General features: G+C 38.9%; 2 protein-coding genes across 2 annotated transcripts; both read left to right on the forward strand.

Annotated features, from left to right (window-relative positions):
• The first annotated feature begins 28 nt into the window (after positions 1-28).
• LOC148938262 (uncharacterized) lies at positions 29-14,751 on the forward strand. The gene is made up of 3 exons (XM_089071885.1): positions 29-5,429; positions 7,457-8,532; positions 9,426-14,751. The coding sequence occupies exons 2-3, from the start codon at positions 8,306-8,308 to the stop codon at positions 9,550-9,552; spliced, it is 354 nt and encodes a 117-aa protein (XP_088928011.1). The 5' UTR covers positions 29-5,429; positions 7,457-8,305; the 3' UTR covers positions 9,553-14,751.
• Positions 9,748-11,199, forward strand: LOC148938263 (uncharacterized). The gene is made up of 4 exons (XM_089076302.1): positions 9,748-9,885; positions 10,060-10,502; positions 10,691-10,920; positions 11,066-11,199. Exons 1-4 carry the CDS (start codon positions 9,748-9,750, stop codon positions 11,197-11,199), a joined length of 945 nt encoding a protein of 314 aa, XP_088932428.1.
• Positions 14,752-18,180: the final 3,429 nt, after the last annotated feature.

Genomic DNA, 18,180 nt, shown 5'->3' on the forward strand with positions numbered 1-18,180 from the left:
AATTATGAGTCAAACGCAGGTTTTGTGACGAGAGATTTAATTAATAGTATAATGTTACAAAAGTAAAAGTAAATGTTTCGGCTCATTGAGTCATTTTTAATACAAATCACCGAATAATACTGATGTCATATGGTTTTAGTACAAAATTTTATGCCTTTGATAAAAATACTCATTGTACATCTCAGTATGAAACGTTGTCCATAACAGTTGCACGATTGGATGGAAGTGATAAAATGTGCAAGAAGCTAAAAATAATAATAGTAAGATTTTTGCTACGACAGCTAAGATGTGACACAAAGCATAGTCAGCTTAACTCCAAACCGTCCACAGAAAAATTTCGCAATTTATGATAAATAATAAATAAAATTAACAGTCAGCAATTAAAAAAGTATAAAATTGAAGTCAAAACAACAGTTCGATTTTAAAACTTAATTCATAAAACATAATCAAATTGGAACACGAAATATTGAAGACATTATAAGATAAAATAAAAGAACCGCACTGTCCGAAGTCACGTTGTAAAGTAAAGAACAATTCACGGTGGTAAAATAGATGTAATCATAATACAGGAGCTGGCAAGATTGTTTTGACATCGCACAAAATAATAATGCGGTTATTTGTTTATAAACGTAAAATAAGCACGATCTAACAATTCGGTATCTGTTTTTACATTTAAATCGTTCTTTTGTCTCTTAATACGTATCATTTCTGAGATCAACCATTATTGTTATACTCTCAACATCCAGAATTTTTGGGGAAGTCCCAGTTGCACACAGAATAAATCGAACACAGTAGGTTGAATGGAGCGGACACAGGTTCGCAAACGGATACAATAAACGGACACAAGGTGGTTGAAATCAAACATAGTGCTAATTGGACACAATAGGAAATGGACACACGGATAGTTAAATAGATAAATAGATAAAACAATCTGGCAAAAAAATACGGCGGGCTGCCTCGCAAACCGAGATATTAAGCGTTAAAGTGAAGTTGATGACTTTTTTGATTAGAAAATCTATCATAGCGATATAATGCAGCGAACTGAGCATGCGTTGTGACTCTATACGCACGATAGGGGGATTCGGGGGACAAAACCCCTTGGTGGAGGAGTTGAGGAAGCAATCCCCCCCCTCCACTATCACAGAACTAATTACGAAAACAACACAAAATTATATTTGTAACAAAATTAAAAGATCAGCGAAAACTTCACACCCAATCCTTGCGTAGGGATCTTTGCCAATCTTTCTAAGATCTATCATTTTAGTATATGATACACTCATCAATTTAGTAAGGCGAAAGATTGCATCTTGCACTTCGAATATAATAACACTTTTAACACTTTTTTAGCGCTATATCGAATCGTTATGACAAATTTCCTAACAAAAAAAAATAACTTTAACGCTTAATATCTCGGTTTGCGAAGCAGACCGCCGCGTTTTTTTGCTAGATTCTTTTATCTATTTATCTATTTAACTATCCGTGCGTCCATTTCCTACTGTGTCTGATTAGCACTGTGTCCGTTTCTTACTGTGTCAGATTGCAATTATCGTGTGTCCATTTCCGATTAGTACTGTGTCCGATTTTTAATATGTCCGAGTGCCACTGTGTCCGACTTTCACTGTATCCGATTTCAACCACCTTGTGTCCGTTCTTTCCACTGTGTTCGTTTGGACCCGTGTCCGATTTATTCAACCTTCTGTGTTCGATTTATTCTGTGCGTAACTGAAACTCACTCGAATTTTTGCATTGTCCCAATCAAATTCATGTTTCGTATGTAAGGTGTGGTCCGGAGCGGGAAGACGTATTTCCGAGTCATATGCCTACAGTGTTCAGAAATTCTAGTATGAAAGAAATTCTAGTTAGAAATTCTTAATAATCGTCCCGTCTGACCCATATAAGACGCATCACAATCCCGACAATTGATCTTATAAATAATATTTTTCTTTTGTGAATTTGACAAAGGGTCTTTATGGAGCCTTAATAACATCACGAAGTTTGTTAATATTATAAAAAGCTAATTTGTATTCCGAATTCTTAAAGATGTTATCAAATTTATCGGAAACATTGAGGATGTATGGCTTGGTAAATCATGACGGTTTGTTTTCCCGTATGCTATCACTATTATGAATTAACCCATTCCTTCGCTTATATTAGACTTTTTAATTGTTTGTTAATGTCAAAAATAAAATTCTCCGGGTAGGCATTATCAAGTAACGTATTGATAATAAAATGGAGATTTCTTTCATGGAACTCTGGATGCGACAGTAAAAAGACCTTGTCTATTAAATTCATAATTATGCTCTCTTTTGGGAAATAGAGTGTCGCGACAAAAAATTTAAACAACGACTTGAGAAAGTTGATTTGTGATACCAATCAAAAATTAAGCTATTTTCCACGGATAGCGAGACATCTAAGAAATTTATACGATCTCCTCCTATCTCCAATGTGAATTGTGCCTCTGGTGGAAGGCATTAAGATTTTCAACAATTTAGTTAACTGCAGAAGAAGGAACCGCCATAAGAATATCGTTAATGTATCTATAATAAATCGGTACAAAATCGGAACAAAAATTGTTGCAAGCACCCCATCCTTCAATTTCTGTATATTTAGCAATTATAAGTTATAGTTAAAAGAGGAGAACTCATTGGAGTCCCGAAATTTTGCTTATATATTATGTTGTCAAAAGTAAAAAAAGCTGAATTAAAGACAAACTGACCGGCCCCCAAAAACTCATCTTTTGGTATGTTACAGTGTTCAGTTATAAAGTGCCACTTCTTCGACAGACATTGAATCGTCAGATCTGTCATTGGTAACATTGGTAAACAATCGACATCCAAAACGACATCCAAAGAGATTAAGGAAAAGTTGTTATCAATAAATGTTCCCCGTAATTTTTTAATCAGTTCATAGCTATTCAGAATACGACTAGAAGCTTTGGGAACATTAGCAGAAATCACCTCGTGCAAAAAAGCGGCTATTCAGTAAAATGGTATATCTGTCGCACTCGCGGCGATCACGTTCTCAAATCGCGTTACGCAAAATAAAACAACACTTCTTTACAAACTATCGGAACTTTATTAAGGTAATTGAACAATCAGTACGCCGCGGACACACGTCCGTGCCTTGAATCTCCGCGTAAAACAACAATAAAAAAACAGCGCGTTGTCAAGAACATCGCATCATATCGGCACGGAACAATCTTCTCTTAAAAAGTATTGATTTTTTGAATATTCGGGGGTAACAACGAGCGGAATTCCGCTCGGTCGTAATATATCAATGGAAGATACAATAATTCTGTAAAGGCAATTAGATTTGTGCATCTTCGGAAATCCATAAGCCCTTGGTAGTACACCATCGCTGCAATATAATAATCTATATCTCGCCGGAGAAATGTATTCCCTTTTCCATCCCGACAGTAACGTGTTCAATTCTCTAACAATTTTCCTAGTCGGATCTTGATTAATAACAGTGTAAGCATTGCTATCATTGAGCATATCTTTAATTTTCGCAACATAATTGTCCCGATCAACAGCCACAGTTACATTCCCCTTATCTGTTTTGATAAACAAGATATACTGGGATTTTTTTGTATGAATTTGTCTGTTCGTTTTTTTCTAACTTTTTCTTAATCTCTTTGGATGTTGTTTCATTGTTTACCAATGTTCCGACAGATCTGGCGATTCAATGCCTGTCGAAGAAGCACTTCATAACTGAACATTGTAAAATACCGAAAGATGAGTTCTTGGGGATCGTTCGGTTTGTTCTTAATTCAACTTTTTTCACTTTTGACAACATAATATATAAGCAAAATTTCGGGACTCCAAAGGATTCTCCTCTTTCATCTATAGTCGCTGATCTAGATATGCAGGAATTAGAGGATGGGATGGTTGTGACAATCTCTGTTCCGGTATCGATTTATTATAAATACGTTGACGATAATCTTATGGCGATAATCTTATTCCTTCTTCTGCGATTAACCAAATTATTATTGAAAATTTTAATGTCTTCCATTAGAGACTACAATTTACATTGGAGATAGGAAGAGACCGTATAAATTTCTTAGATGTCTCGCTGTCCGTGAAAAATGACTTAATTGATTGGTACCAACCAACTTTTTCAAGTTGTTTGAAATTTTTGTTGCGACACCCCATTTCCCAAAAAAGAGGCATCCACGTAGCACAACATCGCTTGAAAAGCGTTAAAAAAGCGCTAATGCAGATGTAGGAATTCAGCGCTTTTTTGGCGCTTTAAAAACGCGTTCAAAATTCATTAAAAAAAGCGCATTATAAGCGCGTTCAACCAGCGCAGAATAAATGCCGTTTCATAGCGCTCTAAAGCGCGCTTAGAATTCATTTAAAAAGCGCGTTATGAGTGTGTATAAGCGCGTATGACCAGCACAGTATAAAAGCAGTCTCACAGCATTTTTACAGCACTTTATCTTCCAAATATAGGAGCATATTATATGATATAGCTACAACACATAGTGTAATAATGTAAACTTATGTCTGTTGTATATTATTACATTATGTGCTGCGGCTTTACCATATAATATGCTCCTATATTTGGAAATGGATAGCGTGGCATAGTAGACGGGTGAGGTCCAATCGGACACATTGCCGATTGATCGATTAAATAAAAAAATGTTTGATATGCGGCTCACTAGAAAATTTCTAGGCATCGGCTGATGTGAGTGGTGTGAAAATGAAATGATTGAAAATGTGCGTATCTGAGACGCTTCCTAGTAGACACCCAAGTAGAACAAGAAATTATAAAAATCAAGATGACATTAAAATGATGACAAAAACTCATTTTTCAATCATGATGAAAAATTGATGAAATTATGATTGTGAAACTTAACATATTATTTTAAATATATATATATATTTTATATTTGTTCGATATATATATATATTATATATTTGTTCGATAATAAACTTATATTTTCATAGAAAGCCGCGCACAGGTGCCTCGTAATCAGATGGCGGCACCGCGCGCGGACACAAGCATTATGCATAATCTCGGAAAGTGGCCGCTTCTGGCACTCCTCTAATGCGCGCTCTCACTAGATCGGGTTTTTTCGGCCATTGTGTTCTATATGCCTATTCTCTAACTTTGTAACGACAATGTTCGTTATCGTTACGTAGCGACAATTGTCGCTTGCGCTGGCGATACTATAACGACACAGCTATTCTGTAACACAAGCTAACGAAACAAAATGTGATTTCGATGTTGTTATCGTAACGAGTATACTCGATTTCATGTAACTTTTTCGTTCTAATATCCAACCAATAAAATCTCTTTTCTAACATCTTTTTCCGATAACTTTACGAATGTGAAAATAAATTATTGATGATAAGGTTATAAACTTATAGTAAAGTGGTAAAGTGGGAAATAGTAGAAGAGATAAATAAAGCCTGTGCAATGTCAGAGTAAGTATATATAAATAATTTAAATAATATATGAAAAAGTATTGATAAATTACATATGAAATTGATATTATTAATTACTAGCAGTTCAATTGGCCAATGATTAATTATTTATTTTGTTAAAAGTACTGTTGTTAGTGTTATATGCAACAGGTTACATAGAGAATTAATACATAATTAAGACATAACTTTTTTTAATTATTAAATACAATAATAATAATAAATTATTAATTATTATTTTAATTATTATTAATAATTAATAATAATAATTAATAATTATATTTAATGTAATTTAATGCTATTAAATATAATTATTTAAATTATTTGGTTAAATTTCATTTTTTAACATATTTAAAAAAATTTTTTTAAGTAACATATTCCATGTCAAATATCCTTCAGCCATTTTACCTTAAAAATAAGAAAAAATTTTAACTTTTTAAAATTTTTTATGAAAAACATCTGATTTACATTGCATATAATTCATAACTAAAATATAACCTATATCTATTTATTTATTTATTTTAATATCCTTAAATATTATAACATTGATAATACATTGTTTTTAATTAAAATATTTTATTGTAATATTACTTTTTGCGTACTCTTCTTAATATTTAATATGTTTAAAATAAGTTTATGTGTTCATATATTTAAATTATAAAATTACGCTATACTTGCACACTTTCGTACTACTATTCGGAACCGCTTCGGAACGTTGCTATTGATTGATATATCTAGTTATGTTGTCGTTATGGCTTATCGAGGAATCCGATACCCCTCGATATTTTAATGACAAGATTTGGTACTTTATCGATACTTTTAACGACATTTATCGTTACATTAAATTACAGAATACCATTTTTCATTATATCTGCGTGTCGTTAAATCTGCGTAACGACATCCCTAGCTAGTGAAATTATCATTAAGAAGTTAGAGAATAGGTAGAGAATAGAGAATAGCCTACTGGACTGATCTCTTGGGTGCTTTGTTCATGCATAGTTCGTTGTGGTTAGCATAAAGGGGATTGCTCTACGCTTAAGATACTCATCAAGGTCGTGGTCCGATTCATGTTCAAAGCACTATTGGCATCATTCTATTCTTGTTTTACATCTAATAAACAATAAAGAATAACGTCAAAGATAGAATAACGTCAAAAATGCTTTGAGCATGAATCGGACCGCGGCCCAAGACTCAATGAAGGTGACGTGATCAGGAATGCTGCAAGGACATTGCAAGGATATATCATCGCGCCGTGCTCGTGCTCATCACGTGGTGTTCACGTGGCCGGCGAGTGTATCTGTGATCTCGTCTCTCCGTTTTTGGGCTTAGCTCACTTAGAGAGCTTTAATTCAATCTCTCTAAAATCTCTGGAATACCATCAGACTCTTTATTGTGTCGGCTCGACTAGCGTCCCGCGTGTGACGTGTGCAAAACTCTTATAGTGCGGAGACTCTCAAAACTATTTTTCAGTGACCGCTGTGATATAGACTGATTATTCGCAGCATAGCCTCCCTCGGTGCGTCGCTCATCATCCGCGAATTGATAATAACCAAGCTACCGTCCGCGAGTTTACAATTAAATTAATTCTCAAACAATATTGTATATTTGCAATGTGTATATTTGCACATAATAATGTTTTATGTATATACTATGTGTATAGCTTACAATTGTTCAATTATATCTCTATCATAATTATATTATAAATATATTATTAATTATTAATATTATAAATTTTTTAATCAGAACCTCACTTGAATATATATCTGTTTTATATATAATGAGAAATTATTAGAAGAATAAGATAAATCTAGTCTCTTTTGTGATACTAAAATATTTTTTATACACTATAAAATGCAAGTAGTTTAGTAATTATGCATTAAATATTATTGCATTATTGAAATATTTAAAATAATATGCTAAGTTCCACAATCATAATTTTATTAATTCTTTATCATGATCGAAAAATGAGTTTTTGTCATCATTTTAATGTCATCTTGACTTTTATATAATTTCTTGTTTTATTTGGACAGCGCACTGATTTACTATGCTAGAGGTCCTGGATTCGATTCCCGGCAGAGCCAAAATATTTACGCTTTTCTTCTCTCGGAAGGCAGCGGCAATTCACCGAAGTAACTTTGCCATGAACGTCTCTCTACCAAAATTTGCCGTTCGGAATCGGCGTTAAATTATAGGTCCCATACACCTGTGTATATCATCGTACGCACCACAGGTATATGAGAGATATTGTTGTGGCCAATAACATTAATACACATTAATGAAAACAGAGACGCTAGCGCTAATTGTTTAGAGAGAAGTCTTTTTGATTTTCACGCAGAATAAGCGAGGAGTTTGTGACGAGACACCGTGTTTTGGAAGAAAGAATAAAGTCGTTTTCATATTGAGATAATTATTCGTTCATTGCCTCGACGGAGGTGCATCCCGTGACGCCATCACGATAATCGTCGTACCCCGAGGGTGTCCGAGATCGTCTGTAGAGACTCGACCCAATATCGGAGCGTGGAGAACGATTTGGAGCTATCGAAAGAAACTATCCTTGGAAGTTCTCGTGCGCCCGGACAAGAACTCGACATTGGTCCTTCGAGCCGGATGCGTTCGGGAAGATGATTTTGAGGAGTTTTGAGGGCCCTAGTAATCGTAGACTTGTGATTGAGCAACGATTATTTCAAGGCGTTTTTAGAATGGTCTTGACAAGGTGACGCAGCAGTATGGTTTAACAAGTAAACTAACGAGAGCGAGTAACGTATAACAAAATTATCAGATTAATGCAGATTCTCTCGAATTAATATTTTTGCGGATAAGCCTACGTAAGTAAATTATTTTTAACGATCGCACTGTATAAGCCGTTATAGAATTTAAACATGGCAGAAGAACTTGTTGTGTTGATTAGAAGACGGTCGATAATAAAAGATCAGCTCACACGTATTTACAATTTTGTAACGTCATTGCCCTTAGATATACCCGACGTGCTAGAATGTCAAGCGAGATTACAAAAATTAAATGATCTGTGGAAGGATTTCGACAATATCCAGGGATTGAGAATGTGGAGACGAGTGAGGCGTAGGCTCAGGAGCGTGAGGTATTCGAGGTAGGCTATTACAGTACGCTGGCGGAATTAAAGAGACGAATCGAGCCGGGACAGAATCGCCCATATGAAAATCGGAAGCATGCGAAAAGCCAGGAAAACGGGCAAGGGCTTAATGGTTCTCAAGTAGAAGGGATAAAGCTGCCTATAATTGAATTGCCTAAATTCGACGGAACGTGTACGCAATGATTGCAATTCGAGATACCTTTCAAGCGTTAATCGATAATAATGCGACATTAGAAAAGATTCAGAAGTTTCACTATTTAAAATCGTGTTTGCAAGGTAATGCGGCACAGGTTTTTAGCAATCGTTGGAAATGTCGTCGGAAAATTATTTTATTGCGTGGTCTCTGTTGAAACAGCGTTACGAGAACAAGAAATTATTAATTAGTCAGCATATTCAGGCGTTGTTTGATATGAGCTCTATCACAAGGGAGTCTCCATCACAATTGCGAAAATTGGTAGACGATGCGCAAAAACATATTCGCATTTTAAAATTGTTAGGCGAGCCAGTGGATAGCTGGAATAGTCATTTATATGATCGTATCGCGTGTAGATAGCCATATTAAGCGTAAAAAAATGGGAGACAGAAACGGTCGATAGAGAGACGCCGACACTACAAGAATTTTTAGAATTTTTATCTAGGCATTGCATGGTTTTAGAGGCGCTGCAACTTAATAAAAATGTAATGATTAAACCGACGATTCCGGTTTCCGGTTGCGAAGGGAGAATATGAGCGCTCATGTTAATCAGCTTGCGAATCATAATTGTGTAGTATGCCACAGTAATCACGCGATTTATAATTAAAAAAGAGTAAGTAAAAGATTTAAGGACTTGTCAGCATCGGCGAGAATGAGCGAAGTCAGACGTAATCGTTTGTATTTTAATTGTTTGCAGAGGGATACGGCGGACAGGTGCATGGCAGGCGGATGCAAGCAATGCGGGCGTAAGCATAGCACGTGATTGCACGATAATAAGACTCAAGACACGGTTGAGAGATCGGATACGAATCCAGAAGAGATGAATACGCAAGTCTCAGTTCGAAACACTGTCGAAGAGAATCGAAGGAATAGTCGCATTCAAACAAATAATTCGGTGACGTCTGCGGCAGTGAAATGTAGCGCTCGGGTTTTGCTTGCAACTGCTTCCGTGAGGGTCTTCGATCGGCAACGAACATGTGTGCAGGGCGTTCTTAGATGCCGGCTTGCAGACTAACATCATGCGGCGGGACCTGTGTGAACGTCTTCAATTAGATGAGCAGAGAATCGGCGTTTCATTGTCGGATGTCGGCGGAAGGGTAATGGATGTGAGAGGAATGGTTAACATGGCAATTTATTCAACAACGAGTGAATTCAAGGTTAGACTGTCATTTTTGGTCATGGATTGTATAACGTACCCCTTCGCAAAGGATTGACATTTCAGCGCTGAACATTCCAAGGAACATTAAATTATCAGATCGTCGTTTCGGAAAACCGGGTGAGATCGATATCTTATTGAGCGGAAGTATTCTGGGATCTATTGCATCGGCCAGATTAAATTAGGCAGAAATTTACCGATCCTGCAGAAGACTAAGCTGGGATGGATAATGGCAGGAAATATGTCTGTTCCGGAGAACGGGAAGCAAGATACATCGTTGTGCACTATCGCGAGGGAGACCGATCTGCATCGGCAGATGGAACGAGTCTGGATAGTTGAAGAAGGTTTTTTGCAATCAAAACTATCGAAGGAGGAAGCGTTATGCGAAGAGGAATTTCGGAACACGTATCAGCGGATGGCGGACGGGCGATTCATGATTGGTTTTCCTTTCCGGGAAGATCCTAGTCTTTTGGGAAATTCGCGCGAATCGGCGTTGAGGCGCATGCAGTCAGTAAGTAGAAGACTGGAGCGGGATCAGACATTGAAAACGCAATATGCAGACTGCTTAGAAAAATATTGGAAAAATGGACATATGTCAAGGATCGATGGATCTGCGAGGTTAGTAAGGGATAGGGTCATTTACCGCATCTATTATTTACCGCATCATAAAGGAAAATAACTCCACGACGAAGTTAAGAATAGTATTTGATGCCTCATGCAAGACGGATTCCGGTAAATCGCTAAATGACATCTTAAGAGTCGGGTCAACTAGTCAACAGGAATTATTTAATTGTTCTACGCTTTAGGCAGCATCGATACGTATTAACTGGAGATATTGAAAAAATGTATAGACAGATTCTCATTAGACCAAAGCATCGAAACTTTCAGCGAATTTTATGGAAGGGCGAAGCGCTCGCATCAGTGGAAGAATTCACATTAAATACAGTAATGTTTGGAATCGCATCGGCTCCGTTTTTGGCAGTAAGATGCCTGCATCAATTGGCATATGAATGTCACCTGGAAGATTCGGAAATAAGTAAAATAATAATGAGAGATTTTTATGTGGACGATCTTATCACAGGAGCTGATGATGTAGAGGAATTACGGCGAATCAGGGAAGGAGTGAATCGAGTGCTTCTATCGGATGGATTCAATGCATAAGTGGAAATCTAATGTGACAGATATGATCGAGGATCACCAATACAGAGACACGCAGTTACGGAAATCTCTGGGTGATCAAGACTCTCGGATTGTACTGGGACGTTGCGTCAGATGCGCTGAGGTATTGAGTGAAGCTGTCACGAACAGAGCATAGAATAACGAAGTGAACAATTTTGTCCGTTATCTCGCAGATTTACGATCCGTTAGGTTTAATCAATCCAGTGATCATAAGGGCGAAAATTATTTTGCAGTGACTGTGGCAGTGCAGGCTTGGTTGGGATGAATCACTTCCAGAAGATTTGCACATTACGTGCACAATATTACCGACAATTTAGTAAGCTTGAAAAAATCGATATTCCGAGAACGATTGTTAATGTGGCTTCGAAGGGAATAGAGATCCATGGTTTCTGTGATGCCAGAAATGACTTATGGCGCATGCTTGTATCTAAGATCTATCAGTGAAGGACAGACATCAAGATGTAGATTAATCTGCGCAAAATCTCGGCTAGCGCCCATCAAGAAGTTAAATCTGCCACGTCTGGAATTATGTGGAGCATTGTTGCTGGTAAAACTAATAAAGAAGGTCAGTGGAGCGCTCACTTTGCAAGTTGATCGGAAGTATCATTGGTCTGATTCGACGGTGGTTCTAGCTTGGATACGCGGAGAACCATCGCAATGGAAAACTTTCGTAGCAAATCGTATCAAAAATTCAAGAGGCATCGAAGAAATCGCAGTGGTATCATGTTAGATCCAAGGAAAACCCAGCCGATGTATTGTCGAGGGGAATCGGATCGGAAGGATTGAGTAATCAGGGGTTATAGTGGAACGGCCCTTCCTGACTAGAAAGGGAAGAAATCGAGTTTTCCCCGGAATCGGCATCCACATCAGAAGTGCCGGAGAAAAGGCTGATTTCGATGAATATTAATGTCAATCCGGAACTGGTTTGGGGGCGGTATTCATCGTTAAAACGATTAAGGATAATGATCGCCTATTGTCTCAGATTCGCGTACAACTGTGGCCAGAAGACTAAGAGACGATCTGGTCGACTTACGATGGAAGAGTTACCATGAATAATGTCATATTGAAAAACCACCAGGGTCAATATTTCGCTTAAGAGATAGCTGCGTTACAGTCAAAGCGTCCGATCTCTAGTAAAAGTCGACTGTTGCCTCTCCATCCGTTCATAGATGAGATAGGTCTCGTACGCGTGGGTGGTCGTTTGAGAAATGCACCGTTGACTTATTCGCAGAAATTTCTGATAGTTCTGGCGATGCATGATCATTTAACAAATTTGATAATCAGGGATGCTCATCTGAGGAATTTGCATGCGGATCCCGAAGCGCTTATAAATGTGTTAAGAGAGCAATATTGGATCACATCGGGTAGATGTGCGGTGCGGGGAGTTTTGCGTAGATGTTTGGTTTATAGATTCAATGATAGGAGTCCGCGAGAGATAATGGGCGTCTTGCTAAAGAATAGGGTGACTCCGAATCGAGCATTTCTTAACGTTGGTGTCGATTATGGCGGACCATTCAATATCAAAATTTCACGGAATAAGACAGGAAAGACATATTTGTGTTTATTTGTATGTTTCGCAACGCGAGCCGTTCACTTAGAATTGGTTAGCGATTTAAGTTCGGCAGCATTTCTCAATTCTTTGAGGCGTTTTATTGCAAGACGAGGAAAATGTAAAAATATTTATTCAGATAACGGCACGAATTTTATAGGAGCGTGTAACGAGCTGCTAAAGTTGAGGGATTTGCTGCAAAATCAGAGTCATCAGCGACAGGTGGACGCGTTCTTGATAGAGCAATCGATACAATGGCATTTTTTGCCATTCTATGCTCCTCATATGGGAGGATTATGAGAAGCGGGCATAAAATCGGCAAAGACTCGCTTGAGGAAGATGTTGGGGGAGGCGCTCTTTACATTCGAAGAGCTTTATACGCTTTTAACGGAAGTAGAAGTATGTTTAAATTCAAGGCTCTTGACACCCATCAAGCGATCCGTCAGATCTCGCTGCGTTAACCCCCGGATTTCTTAATCGGCGCACCACTCAACGCGATACAGCAGATAGATCTAATGGAAGACCCGTCAACAGGTTGACTCATTATTAGTTGTTGATCAAATTGCGACAACATTTCTAGTCTCGTTGGAAGCGGGAATATTTGTCGCAATTACAATCGAAATCGAAATGGAGAAGCGCAGCCCCGGATCGTGAAAGGGTAAAACTTGGCGACATGGTGATTCTGAAGGAAAATAGTGTCCTTCTTGAATGGAGGTTAGGGCGCATCGTTGACGTGCATCCGGATTAGGAGGGACATGTTCGAATCGTCAATATTAAAACCGCGAGCGGTATTGTACAGCGAGCGTTAACCAAGATTTGTGTTCTCCCAATATTTGAATCAGAAATAGATTGAAGGATATAGATTACGAATTTAAGTTATAAATTATAAGTTTATAGCGCTATGAGTCAACCTGTTTCGGCATAAGAGTGTTGAAAATTTAAAATTTCCAAGGCGAACAGAATGTTGCGGCCAATAACATTAATACACATTAACGAAAACAGAGGCGCTAGCGCTAATTATTTAGAGAGAAGTCTTTTTGACTTTCACGCAGAATAAGTGAGGAGTTTGTGAAGAGATACCGACTAGACAACGTGTAATTTTGACGGAAGAGAGAATAAAGTCGTTTTCATATTGAAATAATTATTCGTTCATGGCCTCGACGGAGATGCATCCCGTGACGCCGTCACGATAATCGTCACACCCCGGGGGTGTCCGAGATCGTCTGTAGAGACTCGACCCAATATCGGAGAGTGGGGAGCGATTTGGAGTTATCGAAAGAAACTATTCTTGGAAGCTCTCGCGCGCTTGGACAAGAACTCGACAGATATCATCATGCTCGAACACACGAGCAATGGATTGAAGAAGAAGATATTTGGAAAATAAAATGCTGTAAAAATGCTGTGAAACTGCGTTTATGTTGTGCTAGTCGTATGCATTTATAACGCGCTTATAACACTTTTTTTGTAGTATTCTATAGATACTTGTTTTGATATGAAAAGCCATCCGAAATAGTTGTAAATCAACTTTTATATTTATTATTATACTGTATAATATATATTATGTGTGTGTGTGTGTGTGTGTGTGTGTGTGTGTGTGTGTGTGCGCGCGCGCGCGCGCGCGTGTGCGTGTGCGTGCGTGCGTGCGTGCGTGCGTGCGTGTGTGCGGGCGGGCGGGTGGGCGGGTCGGCGTGCGTGTATGTGTGTAAGAGTGTTTCATTTTAAGTGATATGATCGATTATCTCGCGAATCGATGATTTTATTGAAAAATTTTTCGAACAAAAATTGCATGGCTTGAAGGGAGACACATGATGAAAATGTAGATTTGACCTTGAGTGACCTTGTCAAAATCAGGTCAAAATCATTAATGTTTTTTTTAAATAGAAACCTATTTTTTATATTCATCAAGTATATTCTCATTCGCCGAATGATTAACTGATAGTGATTATTACTGATTCATTTGTAAAGGCCTTATTTTATCAATCGAGTCAGTAAACGTGTTGATAATATGACAATTTATAAGAAAAAAAATGTCTAATTTCTTTAATTGTATGTATTCATTAATGTACTGTTTAATTCTCAATAATTCTCAGTCGCCAAATAATTAATCGGTAAATAAAGCAGTTAATAGTAATGGATCAATAGAGTTGGATTTTTATAAATTAATTGAGTACGTGAGTATTGATATAATTTAAGAAAGAAAAACTTTGATTTATTCGGTGTGGATTCGTCGCATGGAAAAGAATTGCTTTCACGGCGAGTGAAATTATCTGTCCGTTTTTGCAAGGTACGAAGACATCGAATTTTTATAAGGTAAGTGTGTGCATGCATGTGCGTGTGCGTGCCTGTATGTGTGCATGCGAGCGCGAATGTGTGTTTATGTCTCGTAGCAAAGCAACTGATCGCAGCGTGCGCCTCGCGTAATTACCCGCGTCGGACGGTGAGTTCGCGCCGTCCCTGCTTAGCTTCTATACTCAGCTCGTAATTGATAAACTATTTCTACTTATAATTTAAAAACTAAGCTTCGGATAAAATTTTGGAGGAAAAATTATCTTAGAATAAAGTCAAGAATACGCTTTAAGGACAAATGGTTTTTGAATCGCCCTGTATATGTGTGTTGCCACTGAGCGGCGTTCCGCTCGTCGTCGCCCCGGAAGAATCAATACTTCGAGAATCTATATTTTGAAAGAGACGATCGTTCTCTAACAACATGTCATTTGATGTTCGGATTACACGTTGTGTTGTTGTTTTCGCGGAACGGTGGCGGACGGACGTGTGTTCGCGGTGAACCAGTTGTATATTTGTTTAATAAATCCGTTCCGTGTTTAATTTCATTCTTTTTAGTGAAGTATGGTTATTTCGCGCGTGGTTCTTCCGCTTATCGCGAAACGTCGTGACCACTGAGAGCGCGACATTTTGGGGGCTCGTCCGGGATCGAAACAATTCTTCGGAATCCTCTGTTCGTTGCTGTAATGGCGGAGAATCGGGCGCTAGCGGGTATTGAAAGTGTGACGGAACAGCATACGGAATCTGTAAATTCTGAAAGTACAACGGGAAGGCGGATGGCTACGAGTAGGTATACTAGGCCGATTCTAACCCAAAGACTCCGAGCAGGATGCAGGTGTGCGGGGTAATTCGGTGACACAAGGAGAGGGGATAACTGGTAGGCACGGGGAAGGGGGAATGCTTTGTCGATGGTCCTTTGGAATGTACTTTTGAAGGGGAAGCGGGAGTCTTCTTTTTTTATCTAGGAAGAGCTGCTAGAAAAAATGTTTTTTGTAGAAATTGATGTAGGAAAAGAAAGGAAAAAAAAGCACCGATACTCCGGCTGCTATAAACAAATGTACGTGTCGCAACGTGTTAATTTCGAACAATCTCGAAAAATCCGTTATTTAATGAAAATAATGTATTAGTCAGTAAATGGACACTTCTTTTCTCTTAATTTCTTTTCTTGTTTTTTTTTAGTAATAAATACTGAAACGTGCTCATTTCTATTTGGCCAAGTCCAAATTCTCACGTAGGAAGCAATAAATTTTGGCGGCGACGTGGAAAACGGGAAACTATAAAAAATGAACTATAGAAAATGAAATTAATTCAGTAAGAAAGAGATATTACCCTTTTATTGATGTTACACCAAATAATATTCTATCACAACCGGAATATTATTTTATTTTAAGATGGGAAATAAGTTTATTTTGATTGAAATCATATTTTTAAGCATGAAAACGTAAGTATGTTTATTCATATTTTTGTTACATGTCTTTTTTACATACTAAAAACTAAAGCTAACAGTTCGCAATCGACGAGTTGATGTCTATCGAAGATATCGCTATCGCATATCACGTACTTCCTCGGGATTTGTTACAATAGACGCAATGTTGGAGAATCGCGTATACTTTTCATCGATCGAGTCTGTGTTGATTAAACGTTACATCAATACATTCAGCGAGATTAAACATACGGCGTAGGGTCGATTCGACCATCATAATGCGTACGTTTGAAGATTCAAGATGTACGATTATAACGAGTTGTTCATATGCAAATTCGGACCGTTAACAGTCCGACGCTTATAAAATTGTCTTTGTAATTGTTTCATAGCAATTTGTAGATATTTCATTGCTGCTCATGAAGTTCTTTCCATGTTTCGAGAGACAGTATCAGCTCCTGTTCTCGATAATCTCCACGTAGCTTGGTGGACCAACATTGATTCCAATTTTCAGAAACGTGAAGCCCGTAGTCGTCAAGTTGTAACGTCTACTCAGTAAGTGCATCGCGCGAGGCTCCATCGAAATATGTAACAGAAATTAAGTACATAATATTGCGTAATGTTGCAAAAAGAAAAAAAAATGTCGAATTTACACGTTACATTCCTTCTTCGTTTCACCATCGTACAGTGCGCTGCTTCCTTTGACGGAATACATTGCGTGTAGATCATTCATACAAACGAATGATAGAGAAGCGGAGTACGTTGCGTATGATTCGTTCGTACGAATGACGGAGGACTGATTGCACCCGCGTAAATTTTGACGTGGCAGAGCGTTAATCCACCCCTCTTTTGAAAGATGGAGTGGACAAAAAATCCAGTAACCTCGCTGAACAGCAATATTCTATTATGATAGTATTTCGTGAAGAGGCGTGTTATAGTGGCCAAGAAAAAGATAAAGGATCGTACTATAGTAATTGTTGATGTGATTGCGTGGTGGTGTGTGAAACGTGTTGCACACTATGCGTCTCGAGCGAGTGTGTGGCCTGTAGTACGGCGTCGCCCACAATCGGCTGGTGAAAGCTGGTTCTTAACTCAAGGGAAGTGTCCCGTCCACGACCAGCTGTGTGGCAGACCAACGGTGCGAGTGTCGGCACCAAGCAAAGCGGAAGATTTAGCAGCCAATTGTTGCTATGCGTTTTGTAACGAGAGCGCAAGCTGAAGGATACATGCGGGATGTGAAGGTTGCATGCACGCTCACAATCAAGGAACTCAGAGTTAATAGAAAGCCATAATATATTCTCGCAACAAAAAAAATAAATACAAGCGCTATCGGGACTGTTTGGGTCCTGCGAGAAAGAATAACGCGTGGGCGTCTGTCGCGTCTGTTTCTGCGCGTGCGCGCGCGAGCTCTTGGAGTCGCTCTCTTCGCCTCTTACGAGCCCCGGCTCCTCTTCGGCCGGGGGGTGAGTGTCGGCGGCGCGACCTGGGCCGGCGGCAGCCCTTCGGTCTGCGAGATGGCTTCTGCGTAGCGGCGAGTATCGCAGCGCGGCGGCCGATGCTGGACGTGGCCGAGCTCTATGGCGTAGAGGCATCACGGTCTGTCCTGTTGGGTGCTGAGCTCCAAAAAGCGGCCAGGAGCGGCAAGTCGGTGGTCGCTCGGGTGCGGTCGAGTCCGGGGAGGTCGAAGACCTCGACGTAGTCGGCGGCCGGGGCAGGCTATTCTCCGAGGAGGAAACTGATCCAAACAGGTCCAGGAGCCGTTGCTTAAAGCGGCCGAACGGGCGCCTGAATCGTCGTCCGGAAGCTTGTTCCTCCTCGTCGGTGCGCGCCCAGGCGGCGGCGTAGATGGTCGCGAAGTCGGCAGC

This window comes from Pogonomyrmex barbatus, unplaced genomic scaffold (assembly GCF_055798465.1).
Source record: "Pogonomyrmex barbatus isolate J1 unplaced genomic scaffold, ASM5579846v1 scaffold1, whole genome shotgun sequence".
In the NCBI taxonomy this organism is placed as follows: domain Eukaryota; kingdom Metazoa; phylum Arthropoda; class Insecta; order Hymenoptera; family Formicidae; genus Pogonomyrmex; species Pogonomyrmex barbatus.